This window comes from Leptonychotes weddellii, chromosome 4, assembly GCF_054177405.1.
Source record: "Leptonychotes weddellii isolate Sample4059 chromosome 4, ASM5417740v2, whole genome shotgun sequence".
NCBI classification, from domain to species: domain Eukaryota; kingdom Metazoa; phylum Chordata; class Mammalia; order Carnivora; family Phocidae; genus Leptonychotes; species Leptonychotes weddellii.
In genome coordinates, this window is record NC_138372.1 from 29,613,149 (window position 1) to 29,631,797 (window position 18,649).

The 18,649-nt window shown below is 58.8% G+C and overlaps 1 protein-coding gene across 7 annotated transcripts in view; it reads right to left on the reverse strand.

The window, feature by feature from the left end:
* Positions 1 to 6: 6 nt before the first annotated feature.
* Positions 7 to 18,649, reverse strand: part of HIVEP3 (HIVEP zinc finger 3) — a 435,370-nt gene continuing 416,727 nt past the window's right edge. For 6 of the 7 annotated variants that reach the window (XM_081818222.1, XM_081818226.1, XM_081818221.1 and 3 more), the window contains 4 exons: positions 16,704 to 16,879; positions 10,404 to 10,490; positions 5,031 to 5,944; positions 7 to 3,969 (listed from right to left, as the gene is read on the reverse strand). In XM_081818222.1, coding sequence (XP_081674348.1) covers positions 3,157 to 3,969; positions 5,031 to 5,944; positions 10,404 to 10,490; positions 16,704 to 16,879 — 1,990 coding nt within the window. In that variant the 3' untranslated portion in view covers positions 7 to 3,156. The remainder of the gene's footprint in view (positions 3,970 to 5,030; positions 5,945 to 10,403; positions 10,491 to 16,703; positions 16,880 to 18,649) is intronic. The other variant, XM_081818227.1, reaches the window with a different exon arrangement.

The following is an 18,649-nucleotide window of genomic DNA, read 5'->3' on the forward strand; positions in this document are numbered from 1 at the left end:
ATGGAAAAGGGAGAGTGGGCAGTTTGCTGTCGTCAGCATCCTGGAGGGTCTCTGTGGCTGGGCCAGAGTGCAAGCCATGGGCGGGGGGGGGGGGCAGGGGGGGGCCTGGGGAACAGTGCCTCGGAGAGGAACGGGGTTAGTACCCAGAATGGCCCTGAGCTTGCTGAGGGTGGAGGGCATCCTGGAGGTTGGCCTGGGGGCTAAGTGTCTTGGAATTCCCAACAGAGGGCGAGGGCTGGCTCTGAGACCTCTGCAGTTTGGTTCCAGCCACAGTGCCAACAGCCAAGGACCAGAGCGAGCCTGGACTGAGGCATGGCTGGCTGGCGCATGTCGACAGAGCACCGACAGGTGTCTATGGCCACAAATCAGCACTGCTCTTGGTACTCTTAACAGGGACAGGAGCGTCACACGCAAACTGCAAATGTGGGAGTGGTTGGGAGTGGGGCAGGGGGCCCGGGGGAGGGCATGGAGTGAGCGTCCTTTTCCAAATTATGGAGGTGTGTGTGCTGGGGCCTCTGTGCTCGGGGGAGCAGGGCTAGAGTCTAGCAGGAGGGGTTAGCACTGTGCCCAGTGATATCTGTCCCAAGCTGGTGGCACTGATTCCATCCCTCTGGGGATCGGTGTGGGGCAGCAGCCCTTAAGCCAGATTCTGTTTGTGCGTTGTGTCCCTGTCATTGAGAAACGGATCTCCGGTAACTCCTGGTCCCTGTCCCCTCTGCCTGTGCCTGTGGGCCTGAGTGGCTGCGAGGACTCTCCCCTGGTGGCCACATTGTCCATGACTGGGTCTCCTAGGAAGGAAACCTCAGTCGGCAGGCTGTCCCAGAACAGGGGAATGACGCCCAGGAGAGCAGGGGTGCATGGCTGAGGGGAGAGGCCTGGCCACGCCCAGGGTCAGGGGCTCCGCACGGCTTGCAGAAACCCCCGTCTGCTACTTTGTAGGTCTGGGCTGGAAGATCTTGCCCAGGAAGGTTTCAAACCTGGGCTGAAGCAATGCCCTTTATCCAGCTCCCAGGCCCCAGGGCTAGAAGGGTCCGCTGGTAGGGCTGAGAGGTGAGGGTGAGGGAAGCTTGGGCTGTAACCCGGGGCCGGACACCTTCCCACTTCCTGTGAGGCCAAAACAACGCCAATATAGTCAAGGCTGGGCTTGCCGGCCTTCTCCCCGGGTGGGCGGGAGCCCCAGACTCTGGGCCAGGCAGCTGAGAGCTGCCGGCTAACCTCACCCCCCGCACCCTGGAGCCGAGCAGACCCCCAGGGAAGCCCTTCCCTATTGTCCGGTTTGTGTCTTAGCGGAAGCTGGGGCTGGCCTGTCTACTCAGCAGAGGCCAGGGAGGGAAAGGCCCTGAACTGGCAGAGGAGGGAATTAGGGCCTCAAACGGTGTCCTGTCTACACAACTTCAACAACTCAGGAGGCCCCAGGCACAGGATTCACATGGCCTGGCTGAGGATTTGGGACTGGTCAGGGAATTCCGGGCTCTGTAAGGCGGCTTCAGCACCTAGCCCAGGTGGGCCAGGACCATGGTCCCTGTGCTTTCTCCCCCTTGGTAGAAACGAAAGGAAAGTTCTGGAAGGCTGGGAGAAAACCTGCCTCTCCCAGGGCAGGGTAAACATGAGTTCTATATTTCAAATCGGGATTTTAATTTCTGGTCATATTATTTTTCTTACAAAGCAGGTTTTTGCCCCAGAAAATATAGGGCAGGTTCTTGAGGGAGGACATGAGGATGAGGGAGGAGACACTGGCTAGTACTGATTGCTTTGGAGAAGAATTCCGTTGACTTAGGGCAATACTTCTAGGTCAAGAGAATCTGAGGAGGCTGGGAGAAGTACCAAATACCATCCTCTCTGTGTGTGTGTGTGTGTGTGTGTGTGTGTGTGTATGTAATTTTTAAAGAGATTTAAGCCCAACAAACAGGCCTGGGCAGTTCCCACCAGTCATGGTTTTGGGTATTTCCTGGGGGTAGTGGAGACCTGACAATGTGTGGGGTGGGGATGAGGGGAGGAATCCAGTCCTGCTGAAAAGAGGTCCAGAAACGGGTCCCTAAAAACTTCCAGTTCTGAGCACTAGAAAAGCCCAGCCATGGAAGAAATAGGGCCCTTTGAACCCTAGGGACCAAACATGCAACAAAACCCAAGCCCCAGCCTCAGGAATGGCAAGGCAATGCACCTTGGATCTTGACCCCTAGGGGTTGGGCCCTGTCACTTCGGCCTTGTGGGTAGTTTCTAGAACAAGGGAGGCAGCCTGTAGCTGGGGCCCTGAAGCAAGGCCTCAGTTAGGTGCTTTGGGAACCAGGAGATGAACAGTCAGGGCTCCTTTCGCAGCTTAGGGGCTAGGGGTGGGGGGTGGAGGGGAGGGGTTGAGGGTGGGGGACTGGGGGAATTTGTCAGGATGCCAGGATGGGTCCACAACTCAGGCCACCTGGGCATCAGGGAGCCCTGGGGGAAACCAGCAAGCTCCTACCTCCTATCTGCTCCTCTAATTTGTGTTGAAATCCTAAGAAAGGTAATATTTTCTTTTCCTTAGGAAAAAGAAAACTGGGGTTTTCTGGGCCTACCTGTGGAGGCTGAGTGGGGTCCCCCTGCCTGTGGCCCCCTGCCATGGGCCACTGGCCTTTCTGCTGGCAGAGAGCGTGGCCACTAGCTGGGGTGGAATGGGGTGGAATGAAGCAGCAATAAATAGGAACCATAAACATCTGTACATAGGAGTGCTTGCTTTTACATTTAATTATATATTTTTAAAAGTTTCTTGTTTTCTTCTCCTTCAGTGCATCCCCTTTTCCCTCAGCAAGTGGCTACCTCTTGCCAGCCTTGGGGGGGTGGCTGCAGACCACAGTGGCCCAGGCTGAGGCCCCACCTACACCCTTTCTCAAAAAAGCACAAAATATTCACAGCCTCAAACTCCTCATGGTTTTTTTTTTTTTTTTTTTTTTTTATGTGTGCGTGTGTTTTGTTTGTTTCTTTTCAAGCAACAAAAGGTATAGAAAAAGGCACAGGTAACTGCATACGTGGGAAGATAGAACAGTTGGGGGCTGAGCAGAAGCTGCTTGGACAGATGGACAGATGGGAGAGGGAGCCCATGAGAGCGAGATGATTCGAGGAAGCTGGCTGGAAACGTCTGTTGCTGAACACCAGAAGCCAGATGCTGAAGCAGGCGGAGAGAGGCTAAGTGCTTGGGGGGCCCCTGTCCTTGGGCTGGTGTGGAAGTGCCCCAGGCCCCCCACTTCCTGAGGGCTCGGGGGAGCCCTGACTGGTCCTGGGTTCCCCAGAGAGGTTCCTCCTCCGGGCTGGGAAGCGAGCGGAGGCCTCTGCCAGGCAGCCTACGGAACTGCTGCGGTCCAGGGGCGAGGCGGTGGAGGCCACGGGGTTGGCCAACGTGTGTGGTGACTCCAAGCGGGGGCTCCAGGACTCTGGCCTGTGGCCTTGGGGTAGCCGGGGCGAGGCCTCGTGCGGGGTGCAGGGGCTGTGGGTGGGCACGGGCTCTGCGGGCACCTCAGCCACTCGGGGCTCCCAGTCAGGAGGTCTGCCCAGGCCCCCACTCGTCCTCTCCCTCTCCTTGGGGTAGTCCCTGCCCTCCAGCTCCGATGAGAGTGTGAATTTGGATACCTTAGCCACAGGGGACACGGAGGCTGATGAGCTCTCAGTGGGACTCCAGCGGCCTCGCTCCTGGGCCTCCCGGGCCCCTGTCAGGTCACTGCCACCTCCTGAGAAGCCACTGACCCAGGCGGCGGTGGGCCCCGGCAGCAGGGTGGGGTGGGCCCCCGGCCGGGCCTGCACCATCTGGATCCCGCCAATGGGAATCAGGGGGCACGGGGCACGGCTCAAGTGCTGGGAGTGCAGAGGGAGGTGGCTGAAGATGTTCTCCTCTGTCCGGGCTGGGGTGTGGCCGTGGAAGTCATGGGGGGCCGAGAAGGGTCGGGAGGAGGGAGGATGAGCAGGGCCAGGTGAGCAGGTGGGACTCCAGGATGCGGCCTTCTGCTGGGGTCAGAAAATAAGACAGGGTAAGGCAAGGGCTGCGTGCTGGCACATGGAGACCCCAAGGCCTCAAGATGAGGGCTCAGGGGCTCGCCTGAGACCACACAGGAGTCCTGGCTGAGCTGGGGCGGGAGCTGAGCCCCGACTCCCTGCCCGTGGTGCTTCCCTGTGCTGGTGCACTCTCTGAGGCGGGCTGTCCCCAGCCCCGTGGTGACCATGAGCACACGCGGCCCCATGGTCTTCGTGCTTCTGGCCAGCGTGCCTGACCCTCTATCTTGGTTCTGCTGCCTCTCCTGTTCCTAGAGTGGTCTTGACCCAACTCTACCCTTGGATATGAGGTCCCACTCTAAGTTCTTTACCTTCTCCCACCCCATCAGGAATTGTAATGTGACCCCAAAATTAAAGACCAAGGAAAGATTCGCAGCCCGTGTTCCCCCAGGAGCTTGAGCCTCTGATGGTGTCGATGCTGCTGGTAGTGAAGGGTGGTGTTGGGTTATGACAATACGGCGACAGAAAAGGCACTGGGAGGTAAAGGTAAGTTGACAGTGACGGTGTTGCATGGTGGTGGCGGTGACAGGACGGTCCTGGGCTGCCGACGTGGCAACGCTGATGGAGCTGACCCGGCGGTGGCCAGGGCCTGTTAGTGTAGTGACGGCAGAGATGGCGTTGGGGACGGGGACAGTGACGGCGCTGATGGTTTGGCAGGGATGGCGTTGGTTGTGGTGTCTCTGAGGCTGCTGGTGACAGGGCTGTCGGCGATGGGGGGTCGGGGGGCTGGGAGGGGAACGGCACCAGCATTTTCCCGCCCGCATCCAAGGCCAGCCGCAGCGCCCACGCTCTGCTGCTTCTGAGGCCACCCCGGCCGGCTTCGGGGGCCCCGGCGTGGTGCCTGCCCCAGGACGCGCCCCACAAACCTCTGCTATGTTGTTAGCAATCACCGAGCTGGCAGGGCTGTGTAGCTATGGGTCTGATGCCTCAGGGAGGGGTGCAGGAGTGCACTGAGCCCCCCTCCCCACCCCCCGATCAGGGACGAGCAGCCCAGCTGCTCAGGGGCAGGAACTCACCCACGTGGAGGCGCAGGTCTCGGGGCTTCTGCCAAGAAGCTTGTGAGGTAGAGGCGCGGGCGGGTGGAGAGCCCGCGGGGCCAGCCCCGAGCCCGGGCTGCGTTCGCCTGCTGAGGGGCTGCCCGGCCCAGCCCAGGCCCACTTCCCTGGCAGCGCTGACCGTGGTGGTGAGTCGGCCTGGCCCGGGGACCGTCTCCTGGTGGGTGAGTGTCTGGGGGGGCCCGGGTCTGGGGCCCCCTTGCGTTCAGGGGGCGGATGCGCTCGAGAGGGCAGTTCTCTTCCCAGGGGGCGGGGGGTGAGAGGAGATAGCTCGAGTCGTGGAGACCCACAAGGGAGAGGGCCCGGCTGGGGGCCAGGCGGGCTGGGGGCGGAGGCCTGTGGCTCTCGGGCCGGTGAGTGTCGCTGGGGAGACGAGTCGCTTTTGCTTAGTGAGTGTTTGTGGGTCAGTTGTGGGCGGCTGCCTGCTTCTTTGCTTGGGGACCACGGCCTCCTTGGGGACACAGCCTTGGAGCTCAGGGCTGAGCCTGTGTCCTTCTCCACAGGGCCCGAAGGGGCCGGTCCCAGCCAGGGGAGGCACAGGGCGCTTTGGCTGGACATGGAGCAGCTGCCGGCTGCCAAGCGCTCGGCTTCCAACCCCGAGCTGCCCCGCGTGGCCTGGCTACCCGAGGTGGCATCTGGGGGCTGAGGGCCCGGACCAGGGGAGGAGTCTGCCGGCAGCGGGGCCGGTGGGCCAGGCGGGGGTGCCTCTGAGGCCGGTCCCGATGGCTCGTCCTGGCTCTCCTCTTCATCCTCATCCTCGTCTTCGTCCAGGTCCGAGTCCGAGTCCGAGTCCTCCAGGTCTGAAAACTGGTGCTCCGCCACGGCCTCTGAGCCCTCTCGCCCTTCTGAGTCCTGGAACGGGTCATCACTGGTTCCTGAGGGGTGGACAAAGGAGACCCCGGCGTCACAGCCGGCTCCACACGCTGCCCTCTGTGCCCGTGTCCTTGTTTGCAAGCCGGGCCTGACAGTTGTGGTCATGGCTCGAGCTTGTGGAGAGGATGGGGGCCACCACAGGTATGGGAACACTTCGTCAAGAATCCCAGTGAACAACAGTTACCTTGTAATCTACCCTGTGCCAGGTTCCTTCTAAGACCTTCACGTGTGTTAATTCACCTAGTTCTCAAATGATCTCGGGAGGTTGGCATTGTTCTTATCTTCATGTTACAGATGAGGGAACCAAGGTAAGCAAGATTAAGTAGCTCGCTCAAGTAAGATAAGTCCCAGGGCTGGGACTGAACCCTAGCAAAGGAGACAACCCTTTTTGTTAGTTTGTCTCTTCACTAGGATGTCAGTGCTGGCTCCCCGCTGAGCCCGTGAAGTCACCTTGCTGTGCTGTCATCTCCCCCTTTGTCAAATGAATGTGACCGTCTCACCTCCCTCACCGGCTTGGCCAGGAGAAGTAAACACACACCTGGCACAGAGAAATGGCTCAAATAATTACGGCCCCACAATACGCTCATGAAGAAATCTATCATCCTGGGACCCAGCAGCCAGGCTGGCCGGCCCAGCAGCTCCAGCTGCCCTCAGTCTAAACACACATCTGCCACCATGGCCAGGCTGCTGCCGGCTGGCCCAGTAGCGTTGGGCAGGGGGCAGGTCCTGGCCTCTGGGGGGGACGAGGGGAGGTGGTGGCTAAGCTGGCCTCAGACGGCAGAGCAGGGTCCCATCCCCGCTGCTCTTGTCCAAAGGACCTGTTGCGCTTGCAGAATTCCTGCCGCCCCCAGCCAGGAGGGAATGGAGCTCTGGAATACCTCCTGGTCTGGCTGCTGGTGGGGCAGCCCCAACCAGCCGGGTCACTTCGAACATGACACCAGTCTAGTGTGGGCATCTCTGAGATGCGCGGCAGTCAGGACTCGGGGGAGAGCTCTGCTAACATCTGGCCCACCTGTCAGGCTCCTGAGGGTTTGGGTCCTGCTGGCCCCTCTCCGGGCGCATCGCCAGCCCCACCGCTTCACTTGGACACACCACACCCATTCCACCGCCGACCAAGAGAGCTGGACACACAAGCTCACTCGGACCATGGCTGCAGCCGGGCTTCCAAACTCCACCATGCCCAGCGGCCCTGGGGCTGGAAAGCCTAGCGTTCATGCTTCTGAATAGCTCAGCATGCAGCGGTAAGATACCTGAAGTGGATGATGGTGGGTCAAAAACCATGGGGTGAAACGGGTTGGCAGGTGAAGGGCGGGCCAAGGGACCAAGGGCAGGTCTCCTGACAGCCGGGAGCAGAGGGGAAGGAAGGAGGGATGTGGATGGGGGGAGGAGGGTATGCAAAACACATAGTTGCAATGCCTCATGCCCTGCCTCAGACCTATTTCAGACCCAGCAGTTAGCCTAGCCTCACCCCTCATTTACATATGGGGAAATCCAGGCCCAGAGGGGGCAAGGGCTTCCTCCCCAAGATCAGCCAAGGGATAGTGGCTGAGTCAGGACTAAGGTTTACAACCCTTGCATTATTATATTGCCAGTATGAAAATGATGTTTATGCACCGAGAAGCAGGAAATGGTCTGGGTTTGGATCCCAGCTTTACCCTTCCTTGCTGTGTGATGTTGTATAATTGACTTTATGTTCAGTATCCTCATCTATAAAATGGGGGTAAGAGCAATAAAAATCACCTCATGAAACTGGTGGGAGGATAATGAGGGTCTGACACATAGTAAGTACGCAATAAAACTTAGCAGGCATCTCAAGTACCCCCATACCCCAAGCAGATGATCAGCATTGCAAGCATCTCACGGTTGATGGTCAGAGGAGTAATTTTACTAGTGAGGGAGAGTCAAGACCAGTATCCCCTTGATATCCAGCAGGGAGGGCTCCTAAACAGCCTCTTTACCGATGAGGACGTGGCGGCCCAGAGTGGCCTGCCCTAGGCACCCAAGGCAGGAATGATGGAAGCCAAGGGTCCCCTGTGACCTGGGCTCCTGCAGGGCTGTATAGGATGCCTTTGCCTGGGGGGCCCATCCCCAGCGCCCCCCATGGCGCTGCCAGTCCACTGCTGGGATCACCGGCAAGGCTCCATCCACAAAGCCCAGCCAGCTCCAGGCCTGGGACCAAGGAGGAGATGGAGAATGAAGCCTGCGAGGACGCCGAGGGGGTCTGGCCACACGGTGGCGCTGGTGCCCAACCTCCTCACTGTCAGGGGAGCGGCTGCGGTGGGTACCTGGCCACAGGGAGGAGGTGGTTTCCAGGCTGTGCTCCCCACCGCCACTTGGTGTCTAGCAGACAGGCTCCTCCCCGAACCTTCCTCATCATCATGGGAAGTGGCAACTCCATCCTTCCACTTTCTTAAGCCATAAACCTCGGACTCATCCTTGGCTCCTTTTTTCTCATGCCACCACCAGTCCCCCTTTGTGGTAGCAAAACCTGTCGGTTCCACTTGCAGAATGTTTCCAGAACCCTACCACTTCTCCCCACCTCCACCCAGTCCAAGCCAACGTGTGCTCGGCCTGACAACTGCCTCCAGCCGCACCCCTTCTCGACCGTCCTCTGCACACAGAGTCACTGAAAGTTGGGGGACATTACTCCGCTGCACTGCCAAGCCAGTCCCTTGACCTTCATGGCCTTGTTCTCTGAGCTCATCTCCCCCCACTTGGGTCCTCGGGAGCTCTGGACCTTCTGTTCCCTCTGCAGGGAGAGCCTTTCCCCAGACCCCCACCCCCACCCCTGCCAGCTTCCTCACCCCTCCCTTCACGTTCTCTGCTCACACCTACCAGAGTGAACCCTCCCCACATCTCCCAGCCCCTCACTCACATTTTTCCTTCCTACTCATTGACCCTGCCCTATTCCGCATTTGTTCACTGCCCTGCTCCCTTCGAGAATGTAAGCTTCCAGAATAAAACATAGTTCTATTCACTGTGGGATCTCCAGCAGCTCGAACAGAGCCTGGGACAGGGCAGGTGCTCAGTAAATATTTCTAGAACAAATGCACTGATTTTATCCTCAAACAAGGTGGGTATGGTTATCCTTTTTTGCCTCATTGGGAAAATGAGATTGGGAGAGGGGCAGGGACCAGCGCTGGGTCCCTCAGGGGACCCTCAGTGAGGTGCAAGTTGCAACCTCTTGACTCTCACCCAGGGTGGGCTCTGCACTCGGGCTCCGGCTCCCCTAGGTCCAGCCCACCAGGCACTGGGGTGGTGTGCAGCCAGCATTTTGTGTGACCTTGAGCAGCCGCCTTTACCTGTCTGAGCTTTACTTTCCTCAACCTAAAATGGGGCAACATAAGTTTCTACCGCTAGTTATGAGGACTCAGTGAGACAACAGGTGTAAATGGCCTAACGTGCATTCTGGTAAGCACGGTAACCCCACATTCTCATTTTGGTGGCAACAGCCCCATGTTCACTGTGTTCAGTTCAGTAGAGGTGATTTATTCCTCCTAAAAGGAAACGTGCTTTAACTCTTCTGTAAGACTGTAAATAGATCTTGAAATCAGAAAAACAAAGACACATGCACACACATACACACACATACACACACCCCCCTTTGTCACACTCTAAATCCTGATTCTGATTTTAGGGAATCTGGCCAAAGGGTTGCTGGGTACAGGAGGAATGCCCCTGGCCTCCCTGACCTCCCTTTGCCCGGGGTGGGGAGGGGGAGACACTGTCCACCTGCCACAGTCCGTCTGGCCTCCTCCCCGGAAGCTGTGGCTGACCAGGGCCTTTGACTCCCCCTCTCCTCTGCTGGGCTTTTTCAGAAGTAGGCTCTAATGTGCCTCTTGCTGATGGAGGACTTTGGCCATGGTGCGGTGCTGGGGATGTGGGATGAGATGGGGAGGTGGCAAGGGGCTGTCAGGTCTGGCTTTGGCTCTCTTGAAAGCTTCCCAAGTTCGGAAAGACCCAGGTGTCAGGCTCAGGCCCAGAGTATGGAGGTGTGGGTGCGGGTGTGGGAGTGTGTAAGAGTACGTACGTTACGGCATCACCGGGAGGATTTATGAGATAATTCACAGCACGTGTCTACAACGCTCCTGCCACAGAGTGGGTGCTCAGGCAATGTTAACTACGATTACTCATGTGCTAGTTTATTCAACACACATTCACTGAGCACCTGCAAGGTGTCAGGCAGGCATGCCACCTCCTTGGTAGATGGTAGCACACACTCACTAGGACGGCACAGCAGGGACTGTGTTTGGAGAGGCAGAGGTGACCCCCCTGTGAATTTGACCTTTCTCTCCCAGTAGGTGGGAAAACTGTAGGCGAGGGCCTGGAAGAGGGAGAGAGAGCAGGGAGAGGACAGAAGGGAAGGGAGGGCATGGGGACAGGTGGAGGGGCAGGCAGAGGAAGAGGGGGAGGTGGCGAGGGGGGGAAGAGGCAGGGAGGAGGGAGTTGGCAGTTGGTTACCTTCTTCGGCTTCCTGCTCCTCCAGCACCCCTGTCTCTTGGCACTTTTTGCTGTGGGCCTTCGACTTCATGTGCTTAGTCAGATTCCCTGGAAAGAAATGAGAAGGGACTCAGGCTCGGCCGCGGGGCAGGGGGCCAGCGTGGGCCCGGGGCTCACAGACACAGTGCCTGGCGGCAGGCTGTGGCTTCGAAGACCTGTCAGGGCCCCTTGGGCTGCAGGGGCTGGGAGGGGCCGGGGGGGGGTGCTGGGACATCCTTGCACCCAGGTGCTCAGGCTGGGAGGAGCCCCACAGCCACCATTCAGGACAGTACCCAGGAGCTGGGGGAGGGCGGGGAGGGGGCTGGGAGAGGGCTGGGAGAGGGCAGAGGGTGTAATGAGGAAGCGAGATGCTGGTTAAAAAACAAACAAAAAAGAAATTAAAAAGACAACTCATGTGTAATAGGTTTTTCCGCTTTGGGTTTAACTCTGGGCCCAGCAGCTAGTGACCCTCATTGAGCAGGATTTTTGGCCTTCTCAGATGCTGGGATTCCCAGAGGGCCCGTTAACCGAAGAGCTGGGTGGGTACTGAGGATGCCCTTCCGACTGAGGCCACACATAGTGGCAACCCACAGGGTTTAGGAAGAGGAACCAGGACAAAGTTACTGTTAGAAACGGAGAAAGAGCAGAAGGTGTAGGGAAGTCTGCTGGACAGGGACCTGTGAGCCACAAAGCTGGGGCCCAAGCCCTACCTTCCTCAGAGAAGTCCTGTCCTGGGCCTCCGTTTCCCCCAGGTCACTGTGCTGTGTAGACACAGGCAGGGAGGGCTGGGCAAAGGCTCTGCTCACTCCATCCCTGACTCTGCCCTAAGCGGTCCGTCCAGCCCCACAGCTGATGAGCAGGGGCGGCAGTTCTGCCATAAACCTCTGTGGGCAGGAGCACCCTGGGAAGGAGAGGCAGAGCACCCCAGATGCCTCAGGATGTTCCTTTGGGCTCAGCAGCCACCTCCAAATTGTGATGGTCTCACTGTGGCCCGCAGATTGCTACATTTGCACATGATGGTTCATATGATAATCCTAAGTGCCCCGAGTCAGGTGCCCTGTCTCACTGAGCTTATTAGTTGGCAAGTTTGACTAGATGGATGGAAGAGAGAAGAATGGACACTTCAACGATGCATGGAGAGACTGGTGGGTGGATGGATGGATGGATGATGGATGGACGGACGGATAGATGGGTAAGTGGATAAGAGGAAAAATGGAGTGAAGGAAGAACAGGAAGAATATGGACAGATGGACAGGGCACTGGATGGAGAGACAGATGCGGAATAGATGGTTAGATGAAAAAAATAAATAGGAGGATAGCTGGAAAATGAGCTCATAAACAGGTGGGGAGCTGGAGAACTGGAGAGGAGGAGAGAGGCAGGGGTGAATGGGAGAGTGGCGGGTTGGGTTGCACGGGTGAGGGGCTACATGCAGGAGGGGCAGACGGGAAGATAAAGGACTGGGCAGGTGGATGGAAGGATGGATTGGTGGGAGGACAGATGTGAGAACAGGAGGAACAGACAGGACGAGAGAAGAAGTGGAAAGATATATGGATAGGAAGACAAACTAGGAGATGGGAGAAATGGCTAGATGGGAGGATAGATGGATGGGTGGGTGGGTAGAATAGGAGAGAGTCCACGGGTGAACCAAAGGGTGCTTCGTAATCATTCTGAGAATTTTAAGGAATTTGTAGGGTTTTGCTGAGAAGGTGATGGAAACCTTAACCTGGGATTCCCTGAGGTACGTAGGTCAAGGGCAGCAGGGATGGAAGGGGACTTGTTTCTTTCCTTTCTTCCCTTTACTCCTAGTCTGTGACTGTACCCTTCCCCACTCAGATTTTCCTTCTATAACCAGACAGAAACCTGGATCTTTTACTCCTGGCCAAAGGGAAAGCAGAGTCAGAATTTCCAGAAGTATTCTGGGGCCAGAGGGTCCCCAAGGGTCCCTACCTAACACTGGGGGCCTCTGCCCTGTCATGAGCAAGTAAAGCTTGAGTAGGACGTCAAGGGCTGGTGAAGGCAGCTGGGGTCTTCCACGGGCCAGAGATATCAGCGGTCTCCTGAGGTCCTGGGACTGGCGCACTGTCCCCAGACCACAGAGGATTGTTCACACTGCTCGTTCTGGCTAGGACATTATTTGCTATACATGTTCCGTCAGGAAGGTTTGGGTCTCTTTTCAACAGTCAGGTGCTGAGCACACAATGGATGCACAATCACCACATATGGGCAATGCTCTCCTCATCACAGAAGCAAAGTGTTGGAAGGAACCTCACAGACCATGGAACCCAAGCGCCACCAGGCCCAGGGTCGGGGGAGGGTGGTTTCTTGCTTCTGCTCTAACTCTGGGCCCCGTGATGCCGTTAGACACGATCATTGACTGTCTCAGCTGCTGGGATGCCGCGGGAGGGCTCCTGTTGACCAGCAGAGTAAACCCACCAGCCCAGCCCCCCCGGATCGTACAGAGCCCCGTCTAGAACCAGGTTTTGGGGCTCCAGGGGTATTGCTTGCTGCACACTGGCAGAATCGACCCGGGCTGGTCAAGGAGCTTGCTGGCCCCGGGTTTGAGTTTGGGCTCTGCTGCTTGCTAGCTGTGTGCTCTTGGGCAAGTTTCTTAACCTTCTGAGCTCCCGTTGCCGCAACTCTGAAGTCATACCTACCTCTCGGGGGTGCTGGGAGGAGCTGATGGGCTAGTGCGGGGAGAGGGGCAGCACAGTGTGCCTGGCACACAGCAGACGCTTGCCTGGTGGAGCCCCCTGCCCTCCCGAGCCGGGAACCCACCCCTGCCCGCATGACCACCACCCTGTACTGGGCGCCAGAGACTCTGCCAGGCGCCATGCTGGCTGTGGACAGAGAGGCGAATGGCTTCACCCTCCGGTCTGGGCTCAGGGGCTTCCAGGAGAAGGTGCCGGTGGCCCCTGGAGGCTGCAGGGAGGAGTCGGGGAGTCTGAGGGGACTCTGCTAGGTCAGGCCGTGTGGTGTGGGTGACAGGAGACGACCTGGCTGAGCAGCCCCGAGTGTTTCCCGGTGCCCTCCCCGACCTCCCCTCCCTTGGCTTCTTCTGTGAACCCAGGGAGGTGAACCCCGTGGCAGCAGGTGCCTTTTTTCGGCTCGGACATCACTTCTCTGTCAAGGCGCAGAGCCTCGGCTTGCCAGGCACAGCCCACAGCTTCTCACAGTCGTCCCCACCCCCGCCAAAGGCCCCCCAGTCCTGGAATGAAGGAGGAAAGGCAAGCGGATGGAAAATGATGAGTGTCTGGAAGAGGCGGGACCTCTGCCGAGGGCATCAGCCAATGACTCTGCCTCCTTCTGCTCGGACCCACCGCCCTCCTTCTGCCCCCGCAGCTGTCACCTTTGTCCCCTGCGGCGACCGGTGCGAGGGCCTGTACGCAGCACAGCCACCCCGCTGGTGTCCGGGAACCATCTGAGAAGAGGAAAGGGGACCCCCCCCCCAACCTCCACAGGGACATCCTGGCCACCTTTCCCATGTGCCCCCCCCACCCGCCCCGAGACACCTCAGCTCGCGCCCAGGGGCCCGAGCTGCCGCCGCGATGTCTGACACGGACACGGAGACACAGACAGGCAGACAGAGACGGACAGGAAGGGCTCCCTGGGCCTGGGCGCAGCCAGGTGGTGGTGCGGGAGGGGCCTGCGGAGCACCAAGCCCAGCCGGAGCCCTGGGGTGAGAGGGGAGGGAGGGTGTGCAGCCTGAAGGAAGCCGAGAGCCTGGGAGGAGGCGCCGCAGGTTCCCAAGCCATGGCTGAAGGCGCATCGCTCCAGGAGGCCAAATGGGCCCTGGAGGAACAGGAGCCTCAGCGTCCTGCACCTTCCCTCACTCCCCACGTGCAGGGACAGCCACGAGCAAGCTTCCTCTGCTGCAGCTGGCCACCCCAGCCCTGACCGGCCCCTCTCGGCAGTCACAGTTTGAGAGTCCACCATTTCAGATTCGCTTACTGCTTTGGCTCTGAAGGTGTTGTCTTCTAGAAGCCTCTATGAGCACTTGAAGAGAGCTCAGAACACTCCCTGATCACTGGCTGAGAACAGAGCCTCCTGGGCCTGGCCTGTGGGGCAGTGTGGGCGAGCCTGCACACCCGGGGTGCCACGGGCCAGGGCATGCGAGGGGTCTGCAGCCCCTCTGCTCAGGTTATGCCCTCTGGCCCTTCCGGGGCTCTGTGCCGGCTCAGAGGGACCCAGGAAGGGACTACGGATAGGCTTGGCAGGGCCTCCAATGGAAAGAGCTCTGGAAAAGAGGTGTTCCTGCCAGGGACCAGGCCTTTTCTCTCCACAAAGGCAGGGGGAAACTGAACAGGGACCCCTCTTTGGAGAGACTGCTCTGGCTGGGAACTTAGTCAGACGGGTTTTTCTAGTCTCACATGGCAGGGGGAAGACTCCCCAAGATGGTTCTGTGGGCGCTGGACACAGGTGTGCTCTGGATGGCCCTGGGCTGGGATGTACTCTCAGTACTGGGCTCCTCACGCCGAGAGCAGAACAGGGTGGTCCCCTGGACACAGCCTGGAAACAGGGACAGCCGTTGTGACCCACTCTGGAGGCCACCTGATCAGTCACCTGATTTTGCCATTCCTTCCAGAGAAGGGATCTTCTCACCGAGAGGAAGGTGATGGGGGCGATGCCCTGAGGTAGGGGTCCTAGGTTCTTGTTACAGCTCTAGCGTTAACAGTCACTTGGTTGGGGGGGACCTGCTTTCTTCACCTTCAAGGGTGTTTTGGACAAGAGGCTTTTTACTCTGTTACTTAAATTATCAGTCAACTATTCCCATCTCTCTTCTTCCATAAAGTTCCACTGGCTGCCTAAGGCCAGAGGGAGTGGGACTGTAGGGGACACAGCGGGGACAGAGCCCACATCCAGGGCCAAGGCATGCTGGGTTGCGCTGCCTTGGACCTGGCAGGGCTCTGGGGCTGGATGCACCCATGACGTGGGGGGCCGGGCTCCAGGACTATCTGTCCTCTCTGGGGACCCTTTGAAACATTGCTTATGAGACGCCAAGAGAGCAGAAGATCAGAGAAAGAAAGTGGGAGGGAGGGCGCCTCCATGCCACCCGAAACCTAGGTGGGAAAGGTTGAGGTCCACTGAGAAGGATGGCCAGAGGACAGAGGAGGGCACGGGTCGGTGGACGGGGTTAGGAGAGCAGAGACGGAGCTCGGGCAGAGAGGGGCCGTGAGCCAGGGGATGTGGTAAGCTGCCCCGGACCTGGTCCAGAGAGAGCGGAGGGGGCCAGCAAGAGGAAGAGGAAGGGAGAAAGGCTGGCGAACTCTGCAGGGCTTGGCCTGACCTCTCTGGCTAGAAGCAGCTTGACCAACAGAAGAAAGATCAACAAGTGGCACAGCTGAATCAGCTCTCAGGTTCTGTCCGCGGAAATGCCATGTGGCTCCAGTGGGGGCCGGCATGGAGGCCCCCCACGTGCTCAAAGCGGGGAGGCAGGACCCTCATGCCCAAACCCTGACCCAAGAATCTGAAAAGCACGAGAGGCTGAAGCCATCAGGGGGGTCAAGAGCCCCAAGTCTTCCTGGGCTTCATCTCTGTCCCTCCGCTCAGCTACCAGGAAGCGATGCGCAAGCAGCCCTGTCTTCCCTGCCTAGCCTTCGGGAACAGTCAACGCAGTGCGCGGGGAGGACTCGGCCTCACTTGTTCACACGAGGGTCCGGGCAGCTGCAGCGGGACCCTTCCTTTCTCAGATGACTGCCAGAGCCTGTGCTGAGCCTGCCTCGAGGTGTGGCCGGGGCGGGCAGGCCAGGGCTGCCAGCCGGGCGGGGGGCGGGCGGGCCTGTGCTGAGAGCTGCAGAGGAGCTGGGCGGGTGGGCAGGAACATGGTCTGAGTGGTGAGGCGGGTGGAGGCAGGGGCGAGCTCTGCCATGAGAAGTGACCATGCGAGTGTGCTAAGTGGCTCGGAGTGGAATGGAGTCGCAAGAGTGGTGGTGACAAGTGTGGATGCTGGAGCTCACCAGCTCAGTGAATCAAGGGCTAAGGAGACATGCAGCAGGACAGGGTGAGGAGGGAAAATGGAAACCAGGAACCGTGTGCAAGAGCGCCACCAGGCGGCGGTGGGCGGGAGCACACAGGCGGAGGAGCTGTGTGGGATCCAAGAGGACAGGCTGGGACAGCCAGGGGGTGCCACGGCCCAGTCTGGAGCCGGCTGCTCTGCCACTGGGGAGCCCAGGCAGTGTTGGGGGCGGGCAGAGCTGTCCGGGCCTCTGAGCTCTGTGCTAGGGCTCCTGGAGGGGAGCTCCCTACAGTGGGCCGGGGCAGTGCTCCAGCTGACTGTCTCTTACCTTTGGTTTTAAAAGCAAAGTGACAGTGCTTGCACACATAGGGCCGGACGTCAGTGTGGGTGCGGATGTGTTTCTTCAGCATGCTGGGCTTCTTGCAGCGAATTCCACACTCCTCACAAACATATTTCCCTCGGCCGCGGCCTCGCACATATACATACTCTTCGTTTGATTTGTACCTATGAGCAACAGGCGTCATGGTAAAGGAAAAAAAAAAGGAGGAGAAGAGGCTGGTTCCCACCTCAGAAGATGCACACGCTTCCTAGCCGCCTCCAGCCCTTCGTGGATATTGGGCGAGGAGGACTCGAACCAGAGAGAACCGCGTGGGGGCAGTGCGGGGGGGGGGGGTGCGGGTAGTCGCCCTGGGGATCCACCACGGACCCCTTGCACCTGCCCTGCCCTCGGCCCAGTACGGCTGCCCCCTCTCTTCCCTCCGGAGGCAGCAGACCCTGTGCTTCCTGCCGGGAAGTGAAGCCACAGGTTCACGGAGGGTCTCTGCTCCAGAGCCAGCCTTGGCCCCAACCTCTGCCCGCAAAGGACAGCCCCTCTGGGCCCGCAGAGTCACAACGCGAGGGACAGAAGGTAACAACCACACTCTAGCGGCTTCAGTGGCTCCCACCTGCCGAGCGTTCCGTCCGTGCCGGGCACTTTACACAAACTAAATCACCATCATGAGCACGATATGGACCTAGGATCTGAACCTGCCTGCTCCAAAGCCTGTCCACCTCCCAGGAGTGCTAAAACCGTCTGCTCGGAAGCCACCTGGACACCGGTGTGAGGGGAGGTGGGAGGGACCGCCACCACTTCCCTGTTCTCAGAGTCAGAAACTAGGAGCCCTGCGTGCTCTCCCGACCACATCTCCAGATGAGCTGTAAAGCTCTCAGGACCCAGATTCCAGCCACCTTGCCCCCAGGAATCCCCTGGGGTCATTACATTAGGGCCCAAAGCTTTCCTAGGGCAGTTCCTGGGGCAGCCAGCCCACCTGCCAGGCCTCGGGGCCACCAGTGCTCTTGGACCTGGACCAGAATGCTCTTATTTCCACCTAGAAGGAAGCCCACGAGGCTCACACAATACGATCCTCATCAAAATGCCTCGTTAGCCTCTGATGCTATAGGGGTGCACGTCTCCTGAGTAGGGCAGGAAAGGCTCTGATGGGGCCAGGGGGTGCTTCCTGGTGTGATTCCAGGAGAAGAGCCTTCTGATGCCTGAGGCTGGGGGGTCTGATGGCATGGGTGCCTTGGGCGAGGTGCGGCCTCTCGGCCAGCTGAGCATGACCCCAGCACCCAGCACGAGGCCTGCCTGTCCCCCACACTCATGCTATACAACAGGTCCCTGCCCAGGGACCTTGGCACTCAAACTCGGGGCAGGTGCAGGGTGCAGGGAGGTGGCTGGGAGAAGGTGAGGCAGTCGGGACAGCAGCTGGGACTCAGGCCTACTCTGCAGGGGCCATGAGCTTATGGCTGAGAGGATGTCACAGGATGACCTGGAAGAGGGGACTCTATGGGAGGGAGCCAGCAGGTGGCACATCACACACACACACTCACATACACCCATACTCATACACTCACACACACTCACATACACCCATACTCATACACTCACACACACAGTCACATACACCCACTCATACACTCACACACACCCATACTCACACACTCACACACACCCATACTCATACACTCACACACCCATACTCACATACACCCATACTCACACACTCACACAACCCATACTCATACACTCACACACACACACTCACATACACCCATACACACACACTCACCTACACCCATACTCATACACTCACACACACACTCACATACACCCATACACACTCACACCCATACTCATACACTCACACACACACTCACATACACCCATACTCACACACTCACACCCATACTCATACACTCACACACACACTCACATACACCCATACACACACACTC